The sequence below is a fragment of the Pseudochaenichthys georgianus genome, chromosome 19 (genome assembly GCF_902827115.2).
Source record: "Pseudochaenichthys georgianus chromosome 19, fPseGeo1.2, whole genome shotgun sequence".
NCBI classification, from domain to species: Eukaryota; Metazoa; Chordata; class Actinopteri; order Perciformes; family Channichthyidae; genus Pseudochaenichthys; species Pseudochaenichthys georgianus.
This window is the reverse complement of record NC_047521.1, coordinates 20,500,283-20,513,495: the sequence shown is the minus strand read 5'-3', so window position 1 is coordinate 20,513,495 and position 13,213 is coordinate 20,500,283. Positions and strand designations below refer to the sequence as shown.

The 13,213-nt window shown below is 41.0% G+C and overlaps 1 protein-coding gene across 1 annotated transcript in view; it reads right to left on the bottom strand.

Moving 5' to 3' along the window:
- Nucleotides 1–450: 450 nt before the first annotated feature.
- Nucleotides 451–13,213, bottom strand: part of LOC117464596 (double C2-like domain-containing protein alpha) — a 66,644-nt gene continuing 53,881 nt past the window's right edge. The window contains 6 exon segments of the mRNA XM_071206739.1: nucleotides 451–1,853; nucleotides 2,916–3,012; nucleotides 3,293–3,374; nucleotides 7,290–7,489; nucleotides 11,249–11,326; nucleotides 13,053–13,179. Of these exon segments, the coding sequence (XP_071062840.1) occupies nucleotides 1,717–1,853; nucleotides 2,916–3,012; nucleotides 3,293–3,374; nucleotides 7,290–7,489; nucleotides 11,249–11,326; nucleotides 13,053–13,179 (721 nt within the window). The 3' untranslated portion in view covers nucleotides 451–1,716.

Genomic DNA, 13,213 nt, shown 5'->3' with positions numbered 1-13,213 from the left:
TGAGGTGAAGTGTCTTGCCCAGGGACACAACGACATGCTGACTGCAGTGGGGTTTGAACCTGTGACCCCCTGATCCAAACACCAAGGCTCTATCCACTGCGCCCCACACGCCTCCTATATATAGTTTGCATATACTTAAATCAGAGTTTTATATATTTCTTCTGACCAATCATAAGAAGTCACAGTATCATACATGTTGTGTTTCTTTGCACAAGAGTGTTAAAGCAACACTGATGCTTTTGTTAATGGCCTTTAAACTGTGATGTGCCTCTGATCTGATAACTTACTCTCACATAACTTGATGTTATGGAAGAGGCTGTAATGGCAGAACCTGAAGGCTAGATGGCAGTATCGGCTTTATTGAATCTCCACTGAGCTGCACGTAAACATTAGAGATTCCAAGAGGCCACTTTGGAACAAATATAATAGAAATTCAGGAATGCACATAAGTCAATATGAACGTTTTTATGAAAAAAAGAAGAAACAATCATGCGCACTTCAAGTTCCAAAAGACGAACATCCAAAGCAAGTGAATCACAGTTTATATTTACATATGAACACCACTGGTAATATCAGCATGCCTCTGTAACCACATGAGACCCAGATAAAGTCCTGCTCTCTAGTAAAGCAGCAGTTATGGAGAGATATCATCAGACGACACTGTGCTCTAAACACCATTCATATTTGTAATTTAGATATCAAACAGAAGCTGACATTTGTATCGACGGTGTGTCAGAGTATGACCATGCACAGCTCTCCATAAAACCAATCAGCTCGGCAATGTTCCTGTTAATTACAACACTCTTCTCCTCAAATTACAGACTGTGAAGCAAATCTAGGTCAACATCAGCGTGTCACCAACAAGAAACTCTGATATTAGAGCTAACACATTAAACAACTGAACAGCATAGAAAACAATCGGTTACCCTTGAATTTAATTAAAAACAACTCTTTAGTTAATCAGAGCAACACACCTCAGGACAATTGGGAGCAACACGATGACGAACGTCCTGCAGCAGAGCCTGGCACATATTTGACTTTTAGTTTGCTCCATCAACACCAAACATGCAAATCACTGACACAAAACCATCAAACATGGAAGAAACCAACAGCCTCTCGTGTTTTCTGCAGGCAACCCAATGGCAACCATAATCGATTGGTACAAAGTGTCAGACAGTATTAAGACCACCTCGGAGGTCTTTCGGAAGCATTTGGCAAACCATTATTGCGAGGGAGAGGTATGTGCGCTGTGAGTCATGACGGTGGAGGTTTAATGTCAGCAGGGAATGAAAATAACAAGCCGAATGTAATAAGAGCAAGAATAATGAAGAATAATTCAGCCTTCTCCTTCATTATATTTTCTTGCACGATTTCAATTTTTCTAGTTAATTGAGATCTGATCACTTTTTGAGCAGCTCTGAGAAGCATTACGATTGACATTAAATCCACAAAAGGGACATGGAGCGCAATGAATATGATTAGGGAAATGCTCATGATGTTAGCTTTGCAGTGGCTTCTCAGATTTGCATTGGGTCTATTTAGGTCTTCCATTACAGTATTGATCTCTGAGTGTGACATGAATGATGATCTCATGTTTCGTTTGACACACAGTAAGCAGGACGTGAATCCTTCATAGGCATGCAGAACATCCTCAGAGCATGCGGTGAAACGTCTCTCTTTAGGCAGTCTCTCCGGTGTCAGTGAAAGAGGATCAGTTCATTCCTGCAGCGTGGATCCAGGCAGCTCGTTGGTCAGCGTGTGCCAGCGCTCCACCTTCGTGCCCTTGTTCTTCAGACAGTCTATCCAGTGCTGCAGAGGATCGCCCTGCGAGTGACACCCTAAAGACACGCCGCCTAACCAGAGCAAAGACAAAAACAAGGTGGGGCTCAAAAGAAAGTTCATGTTTGGGGATTTAAGTTCGAGAGCTGAATGTATGTTTTGATAACAAGGGTTTTAAAATGAACCAATACAAATGGATTATCAGAATGCAATTTTGTAATATCTTTCCTTATATTGGTATTGTAGGAAGAGAATTAGCTTAGTTTAGAATTAGCTTTAGCTTTAACCTACCCTTTTTGATCTATACAAATCTTCATTGTGTTATAGGGTTGACTTGTTTTCTACTGTACGGCTAAATAGCACTAATTGCATATGTTGTTGTCTGTTTTAGCCTCATTGCTTTTGCAGTAACTGCGTTTTAATATTAAAAAAATTGAGACCCAAGAAGCTGGAAAGGTTTTTTTTCCCCTATGCCAAAAGCAAAAATATACTTATTTACCAATAGGCTTACATTTTCAGTATTCAAACGTATAACATCTTCATGATAGGTGCAGCAATTCTGTATTAATACTTGATTGCAATTCCAAATGTGCATCACATGTAATATGTTTTCACTTGTTTTCCTTTTCGCTGAACAGTGTGGAAAATGTGACATGATTGATGGATAAAAAGCTCTGTAACTTCTTTAGGACAAATAGAGATACATAATGTAATTTCTCCCATTTATAGATTATAGTTTAATGCTAATTTGCAGCCAAATGTCACTGACACCCTTTTGGCACCCTTACCCTGCAAATTACACACAGTACTGCACTCAGTGGAAGATAATAGCGCAGCTTAAAATATCTTTGGTAACATCTGCCATGGATACAACATTAGTGGACCGATAATCATAAGCCATGCAGCTAATGATTATCCAAAAATAATTCTGTTTAGTATGCCTTAATCGCATTTTTTTGTTATTGTCTTTTGCCCCTTATTGTTTGTGCAGTTATTTAAAAATGTAAAACCTATAGAGGTGGAAACGTCCTTTTCGTTCTATGGCAAAAGCAAAAGTCTACTAAAAATATGATTAAATACATTAAATACAGACATTTAAATTGTGAATGTGAATTGTTGGCTGTATGTGCAGTTACCTATGAAATCGTTGGACTTCCCTAGGTCGTAGTCCCACACTGTGACCTCCAGCGTCTTAGTGGCTAACTCTGAGAAGGTGATTTCATAGAAGAACTCCTGGGTGAAAACAAAGAAGAAAAGGGGTCAGTGGACATGAGCAAAGGTCAAAAGGTCACACCTGATGAGCATGCAAATCTCTAAAATACACCCTAATGAGGCAACAGCTATTAATGTCAAACCTGTAATTGGCTGTCTTAAATACAGTTGCGGACACTTTGCATGCAGTGAAGCGTCACCGAGGAGTGTTTAGATTTAATTAAGCTGTTTTATTTACATCAACCATTGAAAATGTGCTTCACACTCCCACAGAGATTTACATTCACAAAGTAATGTTTACCTCATTAAACTCCGGGTTGAGAGTCTTCTTTATGACCGCTGTTTTGTGCTTGGATTTCTTCTGAACGTCTGGCTTGAGGTACCTGAGGCAGAGACATGAGACACCATCATATAAGAGTCTGGACATTATAATTCGCAGGTAGGTAATTGTAATGCTGGAGGGAATAATACAGCACTAATGGGGACTGCAAATACCACTGATAACATATATGTAAAGGTCAGAGGCAGAGCAGGTTCATACAGAAAATCATTATGTTCACTGAGGAATATTTGTCAATGATGGATAGATTATGTTTTTTTCCCCCTGACATGTCAAGGGTTGCCAACTTTGGGTACCTGGCTGGAGTGAGATTCTGATATCATGGGTTTAATTACACATATGCGCACTAAATGACTGCTATCGTGTCAGCAGCGGGACCTTAGCATATATATAGGATATAGGATATATATACAATATATACAAATACAGAAAATTGGACACAGACTATAAAGGGCACAACGTATCATTCACTAATGAAAGTCAAACACATGTTTGTTTCCACTGTTTTATTGTGTGCCTGTCGCGTTAAGCAATTAATTGACTTATCGTACGATAAATAAAAATGAACTCGATAAATTGCCATTTACATGAAGATGTGACTAGCAGTTCGAAAGGATGTACTTCAATTATATATTATCATTATGTCAGTGGTCTAAAATGGTCATACAACGGTGCCGACAATATTATCGTTTATCGCAATAATTTCCTGGAAAATGTATCCAACAAAATTAATTATCGTGAGCCTATACATGAAACACACACAAACAAATCTACAGACTTACTCCAAACTGCCAAACATATTAATTAACACACTCTATTTTGGCCTAGTAGAACAATAAGCAGCAGACTTTTACTTTTTTATCATTTCTACTGGATCTTAGATCTGCGCTTGCGCAATACGGGTCGGCAGTTGCCAGAGAGTATTTTTGTTGGGTAATCTATGGTAGGGCTAACCCATACAGTGGTGGGGTGAAGTCAGTATTTGCATGAAATGCCACGCGTGAGGTTTAGATTATTTCCCTGTCTCAATCCCAAATGAACTGTATGAAATAAAAAGGCACATTTGTCTTGTAGTAAATAAAAAGGGCGACCTGGAGCCAATCCTGCAATTTCCCCACAGGTGAAAGAGTTGACATGCTGAAAACCCAACTCCTGCAGGGGGGTCTGGGGGGAGTCTCCCCCAGGAGATTTTTTGAAATACTAACATAAAATACACATTCTGGTACTCTCTTGAGAAGACAAATAAATAAATCTATTACTACACGACATATTTAAAAAAATGAATGCCATTTTAGTTTTGTGTTACTTTGTTCTGAAAGCTGAACCTGCTGCTCCTCACAGAGAGAAGAGGGAAGAGGCTGTGAATTACTTTACATTGTGGATAAGGGTGGATAGCCCCCATTGTTCTGTGTGTCAAAAAGAAAGACAGCCCACACACCTATCAATCATCACACCGTGGGGTCTTATTTCATTACGTGTTGATTTCTATCAACACGTAATGTTGTATAGAGATGTACTACAGCAAAAGTATTCTCTGTCGGGACTTCCGGCAACAACATGCCGTTATCTTGATTCTGATTGGCCAGAAGACATTATCAAATGTGTTCTATTGAGAAGACGATCACTTCGTGACAAAAGTTTTCAAAACCGTTTCTAGTCTTCGGTATTCTTGTTTTTGGCGTGAGAATAGTTTGGGCAGCGTGAGAGCGTGAGATTGAGAGTGAAAGCGTGTGTCACACGTATAGACTGTATATATAAAGGTCACACGCCAGATGCGTGAGAGTTGGCAACCCTGCATGTCACTCTTACTATATTCTTAGTGACTTCTTCATTAATGGATGATTCAGAAAGAAGCATTATCTTGAAGGCAACATTGAAAGTATTCATAGGCCCTTTTTATAATAATACAATTGCTTATTAAGTAGCCTACCTTTCTAAATTCAAGGCAAAGTAAAGGCAACACACCCGGGAAGCAAATACAACAGAGAATCAAACAGTAAGGCAAGAGGACAAATAATAACTGTAACAGTCTTTTTTGTGAAGGCCTATGCGTCATTTTTTGTCATTTTAATGTTAAAAACGAAGAAGACGGTATATTTAACCGTAGGGATAAACAGTTTATACCACCCGGTGGGCACGTGAGTGGCGCAAATCAAGCACACCTCAACACCTCATGCTAGGTCTGACCGGCTAACATGCTAAATGCCAACATGTCTCATGGTGGATGGATTCGGCCTTCTCTGAATAACTGTTACCTTCAGTGAGGTGTGTGAGGGCTTTCTTCTGTTTGTGACAATGCCGCTACTGGGAGTGGACGGCATAAATAATGCTTTGAAAATGAACGACAACAGAAGATAAACCTGGAGCAGATGCTGCAGGACAACGTGAGGCTCAAAACCCCCTGAATGACGTTCAGACCGGTGAGAACAACAACAACAACAACAACAACAACAACAACAACAACAACAACAACACACTCTTCCTGCAGGGAAACACACTTTGTTGAGGTGTGTTAATGACACATTTGCTTAACATTATTCGATATGCTAATCAATACATTGGAGATTATCTTCTGTTGGCTGTCTTAGGGTTTAAAAAGTGACTGTACTTTAACTAGAGTGAAGTGTCTTTAATGAAACAGTAGGCCTGCTTGTAATTGGGTGACATATTCAAGTACTCTGGATAAAAGTACAGTTTCACATTTAAGGAAATATTCGTATTGACTTTTCTTGTATTGACTGTACTTTGGTACAGAGCCAGGCTGGCTGTGTCCTCTGTTTCAGTGCTTTTGGCAAAGTTAACCAGCTGCTGGCTGTATCCATCTTAAAGTTAATTCAGTTTATTTCCCACAATGTCATGCTATTCCCTCTAAGGTTTAATATGTGAGAAATGATAACCAACACAGCACTGAGTGAAAAAGCTCAGCATCCCTTCAAGAGGTGTCACTAAAATGCTCAGGATATTTTTAAGCCAGCTGGAAGGAGCATGGCAACATCGCTATTCACATTTGCTTTCCACCCACCACCCACAGCTCTGAGAGCGTATGTTCCCACACGCTCTCAGACACAACAAAGCATCTGGGAAAAATGTCCCAAAGGGCAAAGATGCGATCACGCATCCAAAATTAAACAAGGTGGATGCGTGAGGGCTGTGTGCGCGTAGGTTCGGTGGATGTAAAGAAGGAGTGAGAGTTGAATTCGTGACGGGAAAGGAGATTGTTGTTTGCTGAAGAGTGGGGGCATGCTGAGCTTCATGTGTGTGTGATGGGAGGTTGTTATGGGTTTTTCCAAGAATCAACTTTAAAACCAGAACTCTCAGGAGATCACCCAGTGAAGAAGAGGGCGATTTTTAAACCTCATTTGACCACTTGCTGTCAGCGAGCATCATTCAGACCAGGGACCCTCCTGCCCTCTCCAAACACAGCCACACACACAGTATTGCTTTTCTTTCATCAGTGAGTTATGAAACTCAGAAGGGCCTCTGAGACACAAACACAAGCTCCCTCCTCAGTGATACAGAACGCCCATAACTCTAGATCATGTCACTGCCTTTCAATCAATGGTGATGGCTGTCAGTAAACACAAACTGTTACCATTATCTCAGTTCGATATCGGCCATTATCTCATAAATATTTCACAACGGCTTGCGCTTGTGTGAGAGCTGCCCTCGTTTGTCACTATTACCTTGTACGGGGTTAACTCCAGCCATCACTCATGGGAGCGACAAAACGTGATTCATGGGGTCAATATGAGCGGCCAGTAAAAGCCAAACACAGGTAACAAGATGGAGAGGGAGATTGCTGCTGGATAGGTCATTTGGAAATTGTTCTGGAATGAGAGTCATGAAATGTCAATCCATCATGTACATTCATTATTAATCGCACAGGAAGCAACATGTCTCCATCTTGTCTAATCCAATACACCCTGGCATGCAGTTAGTGGTTCGATATGGTCCATACGTTTTAACGTAGGGGTCTGAGAAGCCGTTGACGTCCATGGCTGCCAGGTGGGCGCAGCGCTTGACGCCGACACACAACCCGCCACGAGCCCTCTCCTTGGCCTCACCCTTCACATCGCCATCACTGGAGGGGGGGAAGTACTGCAGGCAGAGCAGCAAACGGCCTCTCTCCTCTAGACTTCTCATCTGCTCAGTCTCCCACTGTAGAGATAAAGAGGGGAGACAAGAGTGTTTTTAAAAAGAGGTTTGCGAGCTGCTTTTGTTGCTGCTATTAGTGGCTAAAGGTTCAGAGCTGAAAGCAAGCCTTGACCTGCTGATGAAACGGGCAACAATAATCAAGTTGTTCTAGCTTCGGTCCTCATTATTTTTTTCTAGATTAAATGACTTGTTATAATGTAAAAGGGGTCACTTGAATCAGTGAATTATGTGGTTTACTGACTTCCAGGTCATTTGTATTTGTTTTACTGCCTACTTTACTGGTTTACTCTCATCAGCTTTGATTTGTGTTTCAGTGGAAAAACTCGTATCTAAAAACTCTATTCTATTGTGAAATATTGAAGCATTCAACAGTTAAACAATAACAATCTCCAAGATCTCTCTTTCCGCTGATGATCACTGGTCATCCAGTTTGTAATAATGCAATGTATTGGCATTCTTCAGTCAGCCAAATGATTGTTGTGTTACCTCTGGGTTTTTCTTTTGTGAACTTTTTTACTTTTGTCATTTATTCTTAAGTATATTGTTTGTTGCATTGTTGCATTGTTGAAGGCAGCCTGGGATTCAGGATTTCCATTGCAAACATCTAAGCTGTAGCTATTGTGCACATGACAGTACAACCTCTGAATTTGAATTTAAATTCAGTGAAAAATAGCCTTTGAAATGATTGCTTTGAAAAGCGAGATATTTCCCTCAGGTTTAGGTAAAAAGATCAATATAGCTTAAGGTCGAGTGAATACTACACTTGTGGACTCAAACACAACTTCAAATGAATGCTAATGTGGCTCTGTGTCCGTTAGATGTGTAGATAAACCATAGCTGGTTGCAAACACGCTTCAAATATCAACTGAATAATATGTCAGTTTTGTGTTTACTGAGGCCAAAAAAAATGAATGTCTGCAGGTTTAAAGCTGCAGTCAGTAAACAAACCCTGGCAGTACAGTACAGTTCATCCTGCGTCAGTGCAACAGAAATAAAAGTAAGCGTATGTAACTTTTGCTGAACAGCTACAGGTGACCGGATAAAAGCTTCAACGCAGTGTAATAGTAAATGTCTAGAAGATCGTAAAACACCCACAATGTCTTTAGGAGACCCAAAACAAATAGATTAAAGTTTATGTTTATTTTATTTAGTCCATAAATGAACATGCAAGGCTGTAACAGCACACGACTGAGTGCATTGAACTGAGAAGGGTGAGTTGTATTGTTTGACTTTATGGATTAATTTATTTAGAAGGTGGGAAGTACAATATGTTCTTCTCTATTGAGTTAAACAGTCTTGCTTCAAAATGTATAAGTGTCCTTTGCTGTAATGTAGACCATCTAATTTCCTTCTAGCGAACTAAGAATGCATGATAACATCGTCACTTCATCAGTATTGGCAGATAAAGGCTTTATAATGAAATCTCAGCATCCAAAAATAAACGTGTCCTCTGATATGACAGGCTGATTATATTTTGCAGAAAGACATTTACTTTTTTTTTGGCAGTAGAAAGAATAATATGTGAATTCCGCTACAGAGGAGACTAGATGTCCTCTGCAATTGAGTGGTAAACAGTAGGTGTCTGCAACAGTATCGGTTTCGAAATTGTCACAACGAGCTGGAAAATTACATCACGTTGACACAAATCCAATAACTTACATCCCTGAAGCAAACAACAAAAGATCAGGTAGGTTTCATCTGACATTTGAGTTAATCTGCCACACAGCTAATATCTATTCGCCCTGTCTGGGACCCAATATGTTGCTCCTGGAGTATTTTCCACGGACAACATCAAACTGTTACCAAAGAATTTGACAACAAGCGGAACAACAGAGTAGATTCAAAGTGACAGATGGAAGAGAGGAAGCATCATCAAAGGGTGGAAAAGAGAAGACGATGTTCTCACAGCACCGTGACGCACACTCATGGCCGACAGCACCAACACATGTGTGGTATTTATAGGATTAGCCGTTTTCATCTCGGCAGGTGCATCTTATTCGGGTTATCTTTTCTGATTCTCCACAGAAAAGGCTCCGTTTTATTGCCTATAATATAAAATGGGTTCCATCTCTTAATATCTATTTTATCTTTTTTTATCCATTTCCATCTCTCATTAAGTCTTATCTTGAGGCGAGAGGTGGACACAGGCAGGACGATCAATATTCCAAACGCTCCTTCATGCTCCTCCCTCTTATTGTCTCCACAGCTTTCTCTTTTAACTTAATCTCTTTCCTATTTTCCCCCTTCTCCTTGTCCCTATTTTACTTTGGGACTCATCATTACTGCCAACAGCCAGTTCGCCATCTGCCGTGACAGAGTAGACTACTTTAAAACTCGCAATTAGTGAGGATGCAGCAGGTATCTGCTGATAGAACAGCTCAGACCTTCACAGATCGATGAGGAGCAACTCATTAGGGAGGTCGAAAAAAACAGGCATCAATGTGAAGCCAGCCACACACAGCGACAGACGAATGGGACAGAGATAAATACGTGGGTGGATCTGCAAGGGAGGGAACTGGCAAGACGATCACATGAAACAACCTTGAATGTGATGAGTAACACACACGCAGCTGCTTGACTCCAGTTATCTTAATGAAGGGAAAGGACTACACTTCTTGTACTCCATATGTGATGAGAAGGCTCTCAAATCAGCTGTGCGTCTACAAAAATAATACATTAGGTTATTTCTTAACATATTGGCTTGCTAGTTATAGAATCAGACCTGTGTGTGCAAGTTGTTCTTGGCTTACATCAGCAAAAGAATATAATTCATTTCATAGGCAATAAAAAACACACCCAAAGTATACTCAGGGTTTTTGCTGCTACAGCCCATTAAATGGCCGTTATTAGTCGTTATGATTACATTATAATACGAAGCGAACTGCACCCTCATGCAGTAAAATGGTTGCAGTTTAAATGTAGTTAATGTTGTTTAATTAAAACAAACAGCTTGGTTAGGTTCAGGACAACATTAGAGTTTGGATTAAGAGGGCGTATTATGCTTTTGGGGGGGTTTTCCCTTTCCTCTAGGGTTCTTTTGTTGCATGTAAATGGTCTGCAAAGGCTAAAATCCCAACGTCCCCTCCAGAAGGGGTTCCTCTCCCACACACCCCCCCCCCCCTGCCTGAAACACCTCCATTGGACTCCTTTGTTAACTTCTGTAACATAATGATATCACTACATCACACTTGTGATGTCCAACACATTGTACATGATAGGCTAAGGGGGCAGGGACATCTCTAAGAGGGTTGACCAATCACAACAGAGATGGCCAGCTAACCAATCAGAGCAGACTGGGCTCTGGTTTTCAGACAGAGGTGTGAAAAGAACCATTAAAGCATTTACACCAGGTCACAGTAGAGACACTAAATACAGATATGAACCTGAGAATGAACATGATGGGGCCCTGTAGTATAAGTTACACAATATAAAAACGAGTCAACAAACAATGTTCTTTGTTCGGTTTTATCTCGTCCATCCACCCCGGCACGCTCGAAGCTGACTTTTTGCCATTGATGCTATTTCGCCTGACTTCCCTTTTTTATTCCATCATAAATATTATGGCCAATACCAGATGGCTGCCACATTTTGAACCTCCCTGCATAGAATACGAATAGAATAGATGATAACAACAACTGAGCCAATTAGGAAGTAGAGGAAGGCCTTACAAACCCAAACTCTGTCGTCCTGATGAAAAGTGACATCGCCCATTTAAAAGCTGATAACACTAGAAGCTTCGCAATGTTTTCATGCAAAAATAACAGGAGTCGTGTGGTCACCTCTCTCAGGTAGCCAGGAGATTCCTCTAAGGGCCGTGCTCATCGCTGTCGGTGAAGGCAGCTGGAGGCAAGAGTAGAAGAGATGATAATTAGGAGGGTACTGAATGACAGAAAAAGCTTGTACAAGCAGGTAGAGCAGCTAAGGTTAAACGGCAATAGACGAATGGGGTCGAAGGTGGAAGCCACTCTGAAAATGACAGGCCCGACACAGTGTCTGGTTCGCAGGATGACGGGGGCTTCAGCGTTTGATCGCAGAGTGGCCACCGGCCTCAGAGTGACCAATCTATTACCAGCAGCCCCTCAGAGCACAAAAAAACACAGCAGCCTCCCGTCCCTTTAACAAACACATGCCCCCTTCTCTCAGCCACTTTTATGTTCTAATCTATTTGTTTCTCACCTCTCTTACTTGCTCTCTCTCACCATTGACGCTCCACCATGCAACCCCCCCATCTCCTCTAGCCTTTATTCCCCCACTCTCTCCATGTACCCTTTTCCAACAAATAATCCGGCTGACATTTAGCCTGCACAAAAAGCTGTCTGTGAGCTATGAGAACAGACAGGAAACTGTCCTCTGTTTACCTGAGATTTGTTTTTAGATATTGTATTTTTATTCGCACTGATGTCGGCTGACATTGGCTCAATACACAATATACTGTATGGCTAAACGTCTATGTCAGCTCCACTGTTGCTGTGTGTCTCCTTTAGCTCAGATCAAGTGATACGTTTATGCTACTCATCATACAAAGATTGTCTTAGTGAACAGGAAGTCTCTTTGATGTCTGACATTGTAAAGCCGTCATGAACAAACGGTACACAAAGAAATGTATGAACCTGACTACTTTGTTCACTATTTTGTATGTACAGGTTTTTAATGTTAGAAAACCAGCTAAAAACATGCAATTTCCAGGTGCTATCAGTCAAATGTGCCTTTCTTTTTTTGTTTGTTGAATCAGGTTGGATGCTTAGTTTCAATTTTGGCGGTAACGAGTCTTTTAAATCCGTTATTTATCGCTCTTTCAAACTATCTCACCACAGTATGTGATTGTTTAAGACTTAACAAAGATCTTGTTGAGTTTTTGTTTGTTTCCGTCAAGTATATTGATGTTTCTTTACATGGAGCCTGTTGGCTTTGAGGAGATGTTGCAGGTCAATACAATATATGAATTGTCCATATCCCTGTCGATTAACCCCTCGGTGCTTGGGCAGCCACTACTGCTGAGTCAATGCTGATTGCACCCTTCTCCACTAAAGCCAGATGTTAGTGGGTGTAAGTGGGTGTTTTTGTCCGGTGGGAAAGGGGCGCATCCCAGCAACACAACTCCTTCTTCCAAGGAAGCTGTTATAGAGCATATAAGCAACAAAGGTTTTTTAAGGTTGAGGAATAATATAATCAACAATCATATCTAGATGTTATGCTGAAGTTTCTGCGCATTTCATTCCAAGTAGCTGCATATTATGCAACTGTGTGGGCCTATTAGTGTTGTTTTTCCAATTTTAATTTGTACGGATGCTTTCCATTTCATATATTCTGACACTCAGGAGTGTGTTTACCATGCATCTAAAACATATTGACATTTTAGTGTTGCATCCCTGTTGGCACGTAAACAATTTCCTGCCTTCCCTCCTCCTGTCAACGTTTTCACTTTAAAATGATGCTGTGAGTCACACAGGAAGCCCTAATAGTTTGAATATTACGGTGCCAGAAAGGCATTTATCTCCCTCATACACACTACACATCCCGCTTTCCTCCCTTTTTATTCCTTCTGCCCCCTCTCTGCTCTTCTCACAGGAGGTGGATGCTCCAGACAGATGTTAAAGTGTTTGGTCTGGTCCAGCTTCACGCGACGCAGGGCCACCCGCGACTCGCCGATGAACTCATTATGTGTCAGCTTGTCTTCGTCGCACACCGACACCCTGGGAGTGAGAGACAGGAGAGGGAGACAGGAGG